This window comes from Pinus tabuliformis, chromosome 6 (genome assembly GCF_031772625.1).
Source record: "Pinus tabuliformis cultivar Carrire ecotype Pingquan chromosome 6, CPIR1, whole genome shotgun sequence".
Lineage (NCBI taxonomy): Eukaryota > Viridiplantae > Streptophyta > Pinopsida > Pinales > Pinaceae > Pinus > Pinus tabuliformis.
The window spans coordinates 170,435,800-170,450,956 of record NC_142292.1 but is presented as its reverse complement, the minus strand read 5'-3'; the positions used below and the strand labels follow the sequence as shown (position 1 = coordinate 170,450,956).

Genomic DNA, 15,157 nt, shown 5'->3' with positions numbered 1-15,157 from the left:
CGAGAGTCGAGGTTTGATGATGGGAGAGAAATTCAACCGGGATGAAGTATCAAGAGAAACAAAACTATATAAATCTAATAATATTTGAATTAAAATAAAGTTTATTCTAATGTATTTTTACTTTATTTTGTTTAAAATGGGAAAAATAGTTGGAATAATAAATATAAGTTATGAAATTTACTCAATTTGAATGTTGACAACAACTTAAACCTTATAACTATCTTAATATTTTGATTAGAAAAATGTGATTTTCTTATATTTAATTACAGTGGTTTATCTTCCTGTAATTATATGATAATAATCTAAATTTCTATCAACAGTCGAATATCCTTCAGAGTTATTAATTCATACTAGGAACAACAATTAGATGTGCTACATCAACATTTTACATTTTTTGAAAGCAGATATCACATATCTCTTATATATTTAAGAGGACCTTCAACCATTTGCTCTCAGATTCAACATTCGGCCCGGAGATTTTATTTCTTGAAAAACTTGCTTCTGATTAACAGAGTAGCAACCATGGCAGATGCATAAAAAACTGCACTGGGTAGTTGCCGAGCGGCCCTCTTTGTCAACATCGCCGCAGCAGGGACTGCTACTGTCACAATCAGTATTTCTCTTGCGTATGTTTTTACCAGATGTCTCGAGAATTTTCCGACAAACCCGTGGAATTCTTCGCGATCTATTTCCTTATTTTTGTCTAAATCATATTCCTGCATGTAGTTGGTATCCACCCATGTTTAAATTTCACTTTGGAAAGGAATCCGAGAATCAAATTTTTAATTAAAATTGTAATTTTCTTATTATTATTTAAATTAAAATTATTAAAGACTTTTAAAATATTCGAATTATAAAAATTTTCCTATCTCAAATTTATAATTCTAACAAAATTTCAAAACAAATTTATTAAAAAAATAAATAATAAAGCTGTTTTTCAAATAATCAAAGTCAATCACACTGGTCTAAAAATTAATAAATATACCATACAAATAAACTATTACAGACCTCCATCATTTTGACCATGGTTTCCTTTGATGGAGGAACCCAGCGGGCAACACCTATCTCGTTGAGTTTCCTGTTCAAAAAAATCAGAAGGAAAGAGAAAAAAATAAGGAAGAAAGGATCTTCAACCACAGAGAAGAAATGAAATTTAGAGTTGCAGACTTTTGCCCTAATTTTACAAGCCTACTTGAACATTTCAATTGTTGTTTCATGCAGCTGCTCAAAGGTCACAGATTTCTTCTTATCGTTTCCACCGGGCAAACTGTCAAATGCAGCGTCTATAATCTTAGTCACATACTCTTGTGAGACGCGGTCTGTATCATAGCATCAATGAAAATTTTAGGAGTTAATATCGGTAAGTGATTTTTTAATAATTTTTGAAAAGAATTATTATTATTTTTAAATGATTTGCTCATATTTTATAATATAAAATTATTTTATTTTTAAAATCATTAAAATTTTAAAGGGACAATATATAAAATGATTAGAAATTTAAATAGTTTTATAAGAATATCTAAAATTATGTAGTATATTTTTTGGATACATCGTATTAGGTTTTTTTATAATCGATATTTCAAATCAGCAATGGTTGTTTATTTTCAACAATCTTTCACATCCTGAAAATGAACCAGTGAAGATGAATCACCATCGCTGGTTCGAAACATCGATTATAAAGAAATTTAATGCGATGTATCCAGAAGATATGCTATATAACATAATCATGAAACTCGCAGAAACTTCAAAAGATAAAATATCCAAAATATTTTTGGATTAGTTATACTTTTAGAAGTTTCTAAACTTTAAGATAAATTTCTATCTTTAAAATTTTCTATACAAAATTAATATAGAAACCAAAAAAAATTATTATATTTCACATATTTCCGAAATCAATACATTTACTCCAGACTTGAACCCAGACTTGACCCATGACTTATGACAAATCCTAATGCTTGCACACACAAAAATATGATGTTGGCAGCAACACACAGAATGCTGAGCTTATGTGATTCACAGCTCTTCAACTTGGCTTCTTTACTGCCATATTGGTTTTGATGTAATTTCCATTCTTATAGTCTTGAAGGCAGGATACTTTGCCAGACCCGCCATTGCAAGGCAGAAATAGTCCGTGCAACCAAAAAGAAAGATATGTTTTAAGAATAACTGGGCATCAGGTTATTCTAAAATTTTGGCTTTATCAAAAGGTCCCCATTTCTTTGAATCTCTAGTTCCTATTTTCCTCTCGGCTATTTTCTCATTTTTATTCGAAGTACTTCTCTCCTCATTTTCTATTAAGTGCATCTCACGCAAAGATGTAAGCAGGGCCTTTCTCAATGCTATTGGTATAGCTTTTTATATTTTAATAATGAATATAAATTCATTTTACAAGTTTTTTTACTTGAAAATTATTTAAAAATAATTATAATTTATTAATTTTAACTTTAAATTAAAAGAATTATTTATATAATATAATTAAAAGAATTTATTAATATAATATAATAGAAAAAGGTAAAATAGAATTTATATTAATATAATAGAAATAGGAAAAGCTATGAAAAATGGGTTAACATAATATAAAAAGGTTTATTATAATAAAATAGAAAAAACCATTCAATTATTTTATTAAAAAAATTATTAATATAATATAATTAAATTTTTTATTAATATAATGTAATAGAAAAAGGTAAAATTGAATTTATATTAATATAATAGAAATATAAAAAGACATGGAAAATGGGTTAATGTAAATATAAAATGGTTTATTATAATAAAATACAAAAAAAAATCAATTATTTTAATGGGTTAATGTAATATAAAATGGTTTATTATAATAAAATAGAAAAAAAATTCAATTATTTTATTAGAAAATTAAAATATGTAAATAAAATTTATGGTTAAACATACTGAAAACACCATATGGATTTGTCTAAAAACAAAACAAACTTGCTCAAAACACGATATGGATTTATCCAAAAGTAGAAACTAGGCTTAAGAATTCAAATGACAAATGACAAATAACAATCATATTGAAGGGCTTTCCCTAAAAGAAACTAGGATTATAATACTAACGAGTGACAGATAAAAGATAAGTTTATTTGGAAAAGAATAACTCCATGAAAGCTCAAAGATTAGAGAGGAGTGTTGTAACTAACTCTTTTAGAAGAGGAATGGAGAATAATTGGAGTTTCCTTAGAAGATATAGGAGTTTCAACTTGAATTTTTTCACCATGCTTCATGACCAACCAAGACACGGAAGTAATCATTTTTGACTAGCTCCACATGGTCGCAAACATCCTTCTATTCATTATCATAAGATGCTCGAACATGGGCCAAAAATGCCTTTTTGTGCCAATATATCTTCCTTGTGCAGTAGAATTTTTCTTCCCTAGTGCGGCTTGAACATGGATAAAAAATGAAGTCAAGAATCATGGCCTTGACCTCCGCTTTTTCCAGTAAGGCTATGGAAATTTCAACCTTTTCTTCAACAACATGCACAATATTTTAGAGGCAAAGCAGAGTTGTTCTAAGATAAGTCGAAGCAATAGTGATGGAATTTTCTTTATCCCTAGTTGGATATAGAGCATTCTTCCCTTTCAAATAGAGTGAGGGGTTTTGCTCATGTAAGCAAAATGAGAGGCCATAGAGTCAAGGCTATTATGAACTAAAACCAAATTCTAAAACTAAAAGTGAGCTGGGACAATTAGACAAGCTAGTAAGAGATTAGTGGATGAATATGGAAAATTACCACAAATATCTCACTTAAACTAAGGGATTTTTCCATTAAGGGATGGCATGATCATGTAAAGGTGCTATAAATTTAGGGAAATTTCCCACATACAAATTTTAAGGTAGATAGATCAAGTCATCATTCCCATGATTCACATTTTCTTTATCTCTTCAAGTGTGCCATGAATGTGCGATAGCCCCTTCATTTCCTTCTTGCATAAAGGTGTATTCCTCTTGTCTGATTCAATGGCATAACATTTAGAGCTATGCATTGGGGTGCCTTCTAGTAATCTTATTCCACAACACTTGGCTACCAATGAGGTGGATCAGGTGACCTAGATCATTTTCATGGTGCCCCATGCCAATTGGGACACTAAAAAAATTAGATTAATATAATAGAAATAAAAAAAACTACTCAAAAAATGGATTAATCAAAATGTTGGGAGATGAACATATTCTATGTTGACCATAAACTATATGGAATCTCACAAATATAATTTAGTTCAAAAATGTGACAAACAATCATTATGAATATATAATGTATTGACAAATACTTGTGTTGGAAATAATACTGAGAGGGGGGGTGAATCAGTATTATCAGGTCAATTATTTTTCATTTCACAATCAGATTTGTATACACTACTTCAGTTAGTAAATACCGCGTATGTACACAACTTCAGTTAAGGAAACAAGCGTATATAAGTAGACTTGTAATTTAAATTATTCTTCAGATGTTGATCATTAATCTGTGCATCAAACCATATGAACAGTAACCAGGAACAGTAAAACAGAACAGGCAATCACACATAAGAACACAAGATATAAGGTGGAAACCCAATGTGGGTGAAAACCACCTGCTACAATTCGTCTCTATCTTCTTTCAATTAGAAACTTCTTTTTACAATGTTTCTGTACTGGTGCAGTCTTATACCAGTACGCAAGCTGCTACCTGCAGAAGGCTACAACCTTCTCTCGTTCTCTAGCTTCTCCTGGAAGGGAGCTACAACCCCCTTAGCTCTTGTACTAGCTGAGGTACTAGTACGTAGGTGCTGACCTACAGAAGGCTACAACCTTCTCTTTTCTTCTAGGGACCACGTTTCATAAATTTTCAGACTGGATCCATGAATATCAATCAAACATCAAGTATATCTGCATTAACCAAACTCCTTTGTACAAACAAATACTGAATCAACCAATAACTTCTCAGAATGCTGTAACCAGAAAATAGTACCAGTAACCAAACACCAATTCTGAACCCAGAACACTGCAGCAATAAATAGAAGCAGCTAAAACATATTTCATGAGATGTACGCTACTTCAATATGTGAAACCTGCGTGCATACGCTTTTGTATCAAGGCCAACCAACGTATACGCTGTTTTAAGTTAGTGGCCCAACGTGTATACACGCCTCTGCTGCGCTGAACCTGCGCACAGATCTATAAAAGATAATTTATCCTTTTTACTTATTCAGACAATAGTTATACCCAGATTATCATATTTATAGATCACGTCATGCGCCAAATATAACAGATCAAAAATTACACAAAGATACTTCTCTTCAAACCGCCTTAAGATCTTGACCCATCAATAGAACTTATCCTTCTCCTTACGCTTAGGTTCCTTCTTGATTCAGATCTAGTTATGCACCATAACCCAATGACAGTATTCTAGATCTTGCTCTTCATAAGATATTCAATGCTTCAGTTGATACATTGCCAAATGATCTCCTTCCCTTTTTATAGACTTAGGCCTTACTCAAACCATGGTCCAAAACCATAGAGATCCAACACTAGGGACTCAATACCTGGATTCAACACTTTGGATGCAATACCAAGGACCAAAACCATAGGTTCAAATATGTCGAACTAAATACCATGGACCAACCATAAGTTTTCCCACATGTACGCGCTTTTCTTTGCATGAAAGTGCATGCATATGTAACGCTCTTTTTGATCGGTACACCCTTGTGTATACACAATTTTGTTAAGAGGAACTTGCGTATACCTCATTTTCTTTCATTCTGAGAGCCTGAACTCTGATCTGCCCTTTTGAGTGAGTTGCCATCAAGGACAACACCTGTGCCATAGTGTCAAACCTATGTCATAATGCCAACAATCTCCCCCTTTGGACTTGATGGCAACCCCAAGTCACTCAAAATCATTCTCCCCCTTTGACATCAAGGACAAAGGGTTATGCTCCCCCTGAATTCATGCTGAAATCTCCACTCTGCTGTGCTGTCCAAGCTCCCCCTGACTGTAGGCAAGGTTTGCAAGAAGATGTTCTACAAAAGAAACATGACTTTATACATTATAAATGAACTTCCTATCACCAAAGACTCATACATACATCCATCTCCCAACCAAGTGGGGACTGACTCATCTACCCAACCAAGTGGGGATACACCAATAATTTACACATGATAACAACAAGAGAATTACTTAATCAATCCCAGGCATAGTGGGGAAACTAAGATAGGCCGTTACATGGCCTTGATAAGAAAAGAAATACATGACATAGAGACGAAATATCTATAGCAAGACTAGCATCTGTCAATCATCAATCATCATTTAGACCAGCAACCATGCTCTTCCTCATGCACCTATTCCACCTGAAATTAAAACAACTGTGAAAGTAAACCAAGATCTTCTAAGATAATGCCAACAATGCATTATTAGAAGAGAATATGCTCCCCCTGAACCTGTGCCAAATGGTCTCTACCAGACCTATATCAGACTCTTTTCATCCTGAAGCTGGCCCACTGTTTTTCTTTAGACCAACATATACACGACTGTATCTTCATAAATCGGCTTATGTACGCGGATCCTCCTCATGAAACTCGAGTACAACCACTTTTCTCTGAAACAGACAAGATTCAACAGCAAGATGATGCATCAAATACCCCCAAATTTTGTCTGAGGTATTCAAATGTCTCCCCGGGCAGTGGTTTGGTGAGTATGTCAGCAACTTGTTCCTTAGAGGGAACGTATTCCAATTTAACCTTTTGTTCAAGCACTTGTTCCCGAAGAAAATGATACTTGATAGGTATGTGCTTAGTCTTTGAATGCATGACAGGATTCTTTGAAATACTGATTGCACTTGTATTATCACAAAAATTGGAGATAGGTGGAGTACAAGTGATTTGTAGGTCTTGCAATGTTTACATCATCTAGAGGAGTTGTGTGCAACAAGATGCAACAACTACATATTCTACTTTAGCTGTAGATAATGCAATTGAACTCTGTTTCTTGCTGAACCAAGATACTAATCTACGACCCATGAAGAATGCACCACCACTAGTTCTTTTTCTGTCATCCACGCTTCCTACCCAATCTGCATCTGTATATGCATGAAGTGTGAGATCTGTACTTCTAGGATACCATAAGCCATAGTTTTGAGTTCCTTGAAGATACTTGAAAATTATCTTAACTGCTTGAAGATGAGTTTCCTTTGGCTTTGCCTGAAACCTTCCAACTATTCCCACTGCATGCATAATGTCTAGTCAGGTACCTGTTAGATAGAGCAGACTACCAATCATGGATCTATAGGTTGGTTGATGCACTGTTGCTGATTCATCATTTGCGCTGAGGCTGCATCCTGTTACCATAGGGGTACATACTGGTTTCGAATCCTCCATCCCATATTTCTTCAAGATCTACTTGAGATACTTGGTTTGTGATAGAAAAATACCGTCTTTGTTTTGTTGGACTTGTAAACCAAGAAAATATGTGAGCTCACCAAGCATGGACATTTCAAACTCTCTTTGCATCACCAAGGCAAAATTTTGACTCATGTCTTCTTCATTGCTACCAAAGATGATATCAACAACATACACAACAAGTATTAGCAACTTATCATTGCAATTTTTTATATATAGATTGCTATTTGTTGATCCTTTTGTAAAACCTTGTTGATGGAGGTACTTATCCAACTGATAATACCAAGCCCTTGGAGCCTGTTTAAGGCCATAGCGAGCCTTTTTGAGTCTGCATACAAGTTTTCGATCACTTCCAAGAATAAACCCATCTAGTTGCTCAATATATACTTCTTCATCCAAGTCTCCATTTAGGAAGGCAGACTTCACGTCATTTTGAAATACTTTGAACTTCTGAAAGCTAGAAAGAGCAAGGAAAATTCTTATGCCTCAAGTATAGCAACTGATGCAAAAGTTTCTTCAAAGTCTATACCTTCTTCTTGAGCATACCCTTTACAAACAAGTCTGGCCTTGTTTCTAATCACATCTCCATTTTCATTTAGCTTATTTTTGAATATCCATTTTGTTCCTATGACATTCTTATCTTTTGGTCTAGGAACCAACTCCCAAGTGTTATTCTTTTCAATCTGCTCAAGTTCTTCCTCCATGACCTTTACCCAGCATTCATCTTTGCATGCCTCTCTTACATTTTGTGGTTCAGTGGAGGAGATCAATGCTAGATAATTTGAAGCTTCTGAAATGGTTCTTATTGTTTGTACACCTACCTCCTTTTACCCCAAAATTTGAGTTTCTGGATGATTCTTTTGAACATACCTGGATGGAGTCTTTTCTTCTATCCTTATCTGTTCTTCTGGTGCCTCATGGGTTTCTTCTTCATCATGAGTCTGATTTGTTGTAGAAGGATAATCCTCATCATCTTCGAACTCTTCAGATTTTAGTTGCCTTGGAATGTTTCCTTCTTCATCAACCACTACATCAATACTTTCAACAATTTTTCCAAATCTTTTATTGTAACACTTATATGCTTTACTGTGGGGAGAGTAACCAAGAAGAATGCCTTCATTTTCTCTAGGTTCAAATTTTCCAAGGTTTTCATCAGTCTTTTTGATGTAGCATTTGCTTCCAAAAATTTTGAAGTATTTTACTGTGGGAGTCTTACCATACCAAAGTTCATGAGGAGTTTGAGTGATGTTCACTCAGACGTTTGTCTTGTTGAGGATAGTGATGGCAGCAAATGCAACTTCACCCTAGAAGGTTGCGGGAGTTCCAGAATCATCAAGCATAACACGAGCCATTTGTTGAACTGTTCTGTTCATCCTTTCCACTACTCCATTTTGCTGAGGAGTCCTTGCAGTCGAGAATTCCATTCTTATTCCATGTTCTTCACAAAAATTGAAAAATTCATTTGAGGTAAATTCCCCTCCTCGATGACCTGAGGCATTTGATTCTGCGATTTGATTCGTTTTCAACCAAGGATTTGAATGCTTTGAAATTTTCGAAAGCTTCATCTTTATGCTTCATAAGTCCTAACCAACACATCCTGGAAAAGTCGTCAATGAACAATATAAAGTATTCTTCTCCTCTAGGAGACCTTTTCCTAGATGGACCACATACATTAGTATGGACAAGTTCAAGTGGCCTGCTAGCTGATCCTTCCTTCTCAGGGAAATTAGTTCTGGTTTGCTTACCAAACTGACATGATTTGCATATTGTATTGTCTGGAATTCTAATGTCAGGGAGATCACAAACCGCTTGATATTTGCATGCTTTCCTTATCTGAGAGAAGCTTAGATGCCCCAATCTTCTGTGCCATATCCAGTGTTCATCATTCTTGCTTAGATAACATTGTTATTTTCCTCCCTTGAGTATGTATAAATTATTTTGAGTTCTTATGCCTTTGATCACTGTTTCTCCTGTATCAAGCTCACGAACAATGCATCCATTTGATCGAAATATTACTTCATTTCCTTGATCACACATTTTTACTAACACTCAATAGATTATGCTTTAAGCCATCAACATACATAACATTTCCAGCCTTGACCTTTTCTTTCAAAAACACAAAACCTTTACCTTTTATGAGTGCGGAGGTGTCATTTCCAAATGAGACCTTCTTTTCCTTTTCTAAGGCACGATATGACTGAAGTTTTTCTTTATCAACTGTCATATGTTTCGAGCATCCATTGTCGATGTACCACTGATTTTCCTATCCTTCCGCATATAAGGCTATCCCACATCTTTCTGGTTGCAATTATTTCTTTCTCCATGTTTTAGAATTCAATGAAACTTGCTCCTTCTAAGTTGTTTGCCGAAACCTACTCCTGCATTCATAATCTTCATGACCAAAGTTGTTACAAATAGAACATTCTACTTCATTCTCAAGAGCAGGAACGTTATTGTAGGTCCTTTTCATGATCCTAGTCATACTTCTTTGTTTTTGAGCTTCTCTAGTCATGATGGTCTTGTAGGAAACACATTGAGCAGCTTTGTGATCAAAGTTATGACAAGAGAAACATTGGCCATTGAAGAAATTTCTGCGATTATCAAACCTACCAACCAAATGATTGTAGTTTCCATTGACATTCATTCTTGAGGAAAATTGAGAATGATTTACCTGTGGTTGGTTGAAGCTTCTGTTCATCCTTGAACTAGATTGCCCCCGATTTACTTGGTAATCTTTATTCATTCTTGAAGCAAATTTTCCCTGATTTACTTGGTGATCTGCATTAAGCTTTTGCTGTTGATTGTCAACCTGTTCACTTTTTCTTGCTGCATCAAGATAACTTTTGGAGGTGGATGGCTTCTTTGCTTGCTTCTGTGCTTGGGACGCTTCTTCAATATATCTAAGACCTGTCTTGATTAGAGGAGAATACTGCACTTTGATAATCTCATCTAAAGTTTCAGATCACTTAGCAAATCTAAGATTAAGAGCTTTTGATTTCTCAATATCTTGTCTAAGTCCCACAATTTCACATTCTAACTTTTCATTGTGTTTTTCTCTTTCAACAAGTTGGAATGTCAGAGTATCTATAATTATATTCTTTTCTTCTAAACAAATTTTGAGTTTAGAAATTTCTTCATAGACACCTTCTTCATCTATAGCATCCAAGAAATCATCATCTTCAAAAGCCATCAAAAGTATGTAATCATTACGTTGTTCATCTTCATCACTATTTGAATATCCATCAATGTCTTCATGTGTATAATATCTCACTTACATTCTGTTTTCTATTCCATCTAACTAGTTCCTTACCTTTGTCAAGTTTATCTTTATGAGGACACTTGACAGCATAATGACCAACTCTTCCACAAGCAAAGCATTTGAAAGGCAGCTTACTTCTGAATCTTCCAGTTCCCCGTTGAAGGTTCTTGACAAAATTTGATTCTTCCTCTTCTTCTGACATATGTCATGACTCATTGTAATCTCCTTTTCCTGAGGCTTTGAATGTAGCTTCTCTCCTGTCTGATAGTCCCCCTTTTCTCATTTCGTAAGCAATTAGAATTCCGTGCAGCTGTGACATGGTAATACTCTTTAGATTTTGTTTTTCTTCTATGGCAGAACTTTTGAATCAAACTTAGGAGACAAAGATCTTAGAACCTTTTCAACCAAAACAACTTCTTTTATTTCTTCACCCAAGTTTTTCATACAATTAACAATCTCATCTATACGTAGGAAATAATTAGCCACGCTTTCATCAGTGTGCATTCTGAGATTTTCATATTGAATTCTGAAAGTTTGTAGTTTTGCTCGTTTTACCTGTTCATATCCTTCATAGCTCAGAATGATCTTGTCCCATATTTCTTTTGTGGTTTTGAGCTGCATAACCTTGACGAATTCTGATTGAGATAGGCTCCCTAATAGAGTATTGAGAGCCTTTGCATTTGTTTCATATTGCTTCTTACCAGCTGTATTTGTAGGAGTTGCTGATGGAAATGTGTATCCTATTTCCACAATATCCCAAACTTCTGTACCAAGAGATTGAAGATAGAAAGTGATTCTTACCTTCCAATAGACGAAGCTGCTCCCATAAAAAATTGGTGGCCTGATTGATGCTTCTTTTTCGTAGTTGCTCATGATGATAGATCTTCCTTCAAGCGATCAAGCTTCTTCTGAAGGACCTGCTATGATACCAATTGTTGGAAATAATTCTGAGGGGGGGGGGTGAAAGAGAATTGAACTTGTTTTGGGAAGATAGCAACCGTTCTACCTAACCACCCAAGATAACCCTAAATGACATATTCCATAGAAATTAAATCAAAGTTTAATAAAATTCAAAATGAAAATAATTATGTATATAGATGCGAAATTTATATAATATCAATAATATTATTAAAATTAAGCATAGATCTATATTAACTAAAAATCTATCTAGATATGAGAGGAATCAATTTTTTAAAGTATAAACTTTTCCTCAAATTTTACACTAATTTTTTTTGGCATTTTCATAAATTTAATATCTCTATACTTAATAAAACTGAAATTAAAATAAATCTATACTAAATATATTATGATATCAAAAATGAAAAATACATTATATAAATATTCATATTCATCCATTTCGTATCAAAAATGAAAAATACATTATATAAATATTCATATTCATCCATTTGGTGAAATGATACAAAATATTTATTACTAACTTGCGAAATGCATGGTATGAAATGATACAAAATATTAGCCGGTGAATGTTATTAAACTATTTTATTTCGATGCATAACAAACATATTACATATGGATGGAAGTAACATGAAAAATTTGAGGAAAAATGACAATATATTTTCATCATTTTGAAGGGATAATATAATCATAACAACTAATACATGAAATTCAACTATTAGAATTTTCAAGCATGCATATGAATTCATGGATGTGAGTGAATACGATTAACGACAATTTAACCTAACCATCTCAATTTTAGTTTGATTGGTTATTAAAAATTTCATGTTCCTATTTCACTATTAGGGCGCAACCTGCCCTATTACTTATTATATTTGATAAATATTTTGATGGGTATATTTTTTTTTGGATATTTCACTAAAGCAATTTGTTATAATATATTTGATAAATTAATTGAGATGTATAAACAATTTGTTTGTTATAATATATTTGATAAATTAATTGAGATGTATAAACAATTGGTTATAATATATTTGATAAATTAATTGAAATGTATATAATAAAGGATTATTTTCTTTAAATTTTAGATTTTTTAGTTTTGAATATTTTATTTGAATTTATAAAATCTAAAGAATAATTATATAGTTATTATATATATGAAATTTATAAATAAATATAAATTTTATATTGAGAAAATCAAATGAGATAAAATTTAACTAAAAGGTGAGGCCCTTTTGCTCTATTTCTTTTGTTATGGAAATGTGTAAGTATACAGAAAGAGGTTCTCCCTAGGGAGTTAATTGAGAGTTATGGCTTGCAAGATTGTTACAATTTTTTTTTGTTTTTTTGTTTTGCTCCCTAGCTCCCTAGCTTCTTACTCTTAGTTGTGTTTCTCAACTATGGAGCAAAATACAATAACATTGAATGGGACAGCTACTCCTTTTAGTAGTCTAGTATTTAACATAGCTTGATAGCTCAATCCTCAACTAGTGGTAAGGTTCTTGGATCTTCTAGAGACTTCTTGAAATCCTACACATGGCTAGCTTCACATGTGTGAATAACAAAGCCAACTCCACCCATGCCATGGTGATTGACTTGGTAGGTCAACTTGTGAAAGGCATATATTTCTCATACAATTTCTAATTGAGGCGATTCTTACACCATTTGAGGCCTTAAAATAGATCTCAAGTATTTTAGGCAATTTTCCAAATTGGGATCATTGCTAGAATGACCCTACAAATTGATTCCTCCAATTTTTTCCACTCTAAAAACATTGAGATAAATAAAGAAATAATTTAATGATCTAATCTCAATCATAACTTTTAACCCAACCTTAGCCACAACTTATGGTTACTCATGAAAATTTTAAATTGTGTGTTGAATGTGTTGATCTCATCCCCACATCCTCTCACATCTTTACCCATTGTGGAAGTCACTCTTCATGTATCTTAGATGCCTTGCACTTATCTTAATAGGAACTACATTTTCTACTATAAGTTTATTGGTAAAATACCTGAAATCTTGGAAAACTGCATGAATTTAAACAAAATTAAGTTAGGAGTTAAATATTTGATATTCATATAACTTTTGTATATGTATATATATATATATATATATATATATATATATATATATATATATATATATTTCCAGAGATTAGATTCATGATTAGATCCATTATAAATGAGAGTAGTTTTTTTTTGGTAAGATAGAATTTGTGTTCATGGAATTCAAGAGTATACATCTAAATAGATTGAAGTATGTCTTGACCTACCACTGAAACTAGGCCAAAGTAACTAAATAAAAAGTTCCGTGATGTTTAAGCAAACATTATATACACAAGTCTCATATGCTATGCCTCTATGGTCATTCTTATACTAACGAGAAAAACATAGAACTAAAAACTGAAAAAGAGGAAACTATCTCTAAGACTTATTAGATTCATAAGTCTTTATAGGAATGGGCTCCTTATTGCATCTGGGAGACCAACCTAGGTTAAGGTGGATGTACGTAAGTGATTTTCTATTGTATGATCCTACAAACCATTGAGTGCATATTGAGCTGCATTTCTTCCAACATTAAGGGAATCTCTTTTCTGCCTCATTTCTATTGAGAGTAGCTTCAAATATTAATATATGTCAATGATATGCATGTACTGGTAGTAGTGGCTTGTGATCGTGTCCGAGACCCACTTTGCTACCTTTACCAAACACCTCTCAATCAATTAGATAAATACATTCATCAACAATTTATTTATCTACCTAAAAAATCTCTTCCTAACTAAAAGAAATAAATTACTCCTACTAAAAATATACACTTATAATATATATATATATATATATATATATTTTAAAATATTTATAAGTTAAGGTAATTTATAATTTCATAAACCTATTCATATATCAAAAATATATATATATTTTTAATTTTAAAATATTTATATATATCAAAAAGTAACATATTCGTATAATTACTTTTCAATTAATTAAAAAACAAATTATATATATAGATATAGAACTTTTCAATTAAATAAAGTAATATATGAAATTGACACCATTTTAAATGTTTTCACTAATCCGTGATAGGGCAAGGATTAATAATGGCTATGGCGGTGTCCAAACCGTATCATGAGTATAATATTGAATTGATATAAGTCAGTCAACCATATAAATGGTATGGAGAGTCGAGGTTTGATGATAGGAGAGAAATTCAACCTGGATGAAGTATCAAGAAAAACAAAACTATATAAATCTAATAATATTTGAATTAAAATAAAGTTTATTCTAATGTATTTTTACTTTATTTTGTTTAAAATGGGAAAAATAGTTGGAATAATAAATATAAGTTATGAAATTTACTCAATTTGAATGTTGACAACAACTTAAACCTTATAACTATCTTAATATTTTGATTAGAAAAATGTGATTTTCTTATATTTAATTACAGTGGTTTATCTTCCTGTAATTATATGATAATAATCTAAATTTCTATCAACAGTCGAATATCCTTCAGAGTTATTAATTCATACTAGGAACAACAATTAGATGTGCTACATCAACATTTTACATTTTTTGAAAGCAGATATCACATATCTCTT

General features: G+C 32.6%; 1 protein-coding gene across 1 annotated transcript; it reads right to left on the bottom strand.

Moving 5' to 3' along the window:
* Positions 1 to 420: 420 nt before the first annotated feature.
* On the bottom strand, positions 421 to 2,039 carry LOC149257929 (uncharacterized). Its single transcript, XM_089370418.1, has 4 exons — positions 1,900 to 2,039; positions 1,193 to 1,319; positions 1,009 to 1,078; positions 421 to 716 (listed from the first exon to the last, which is right to left on the bottom strand). The coding sequence occupies exons 1-4, from the start codon at positions 1,931 to 1,933 to the stop codon at positions 480 to 482; spliced, it is 468 nt and encodes a 155-aa protein (XP_089226544.1). The 5' UTR covers positions 1,934 to 2,039; the 3' UTR covers positions 421 to 479.
* Between the last annotated feature and the right edge of the window lie 13,118 nt (positions 2,040 to 15,157).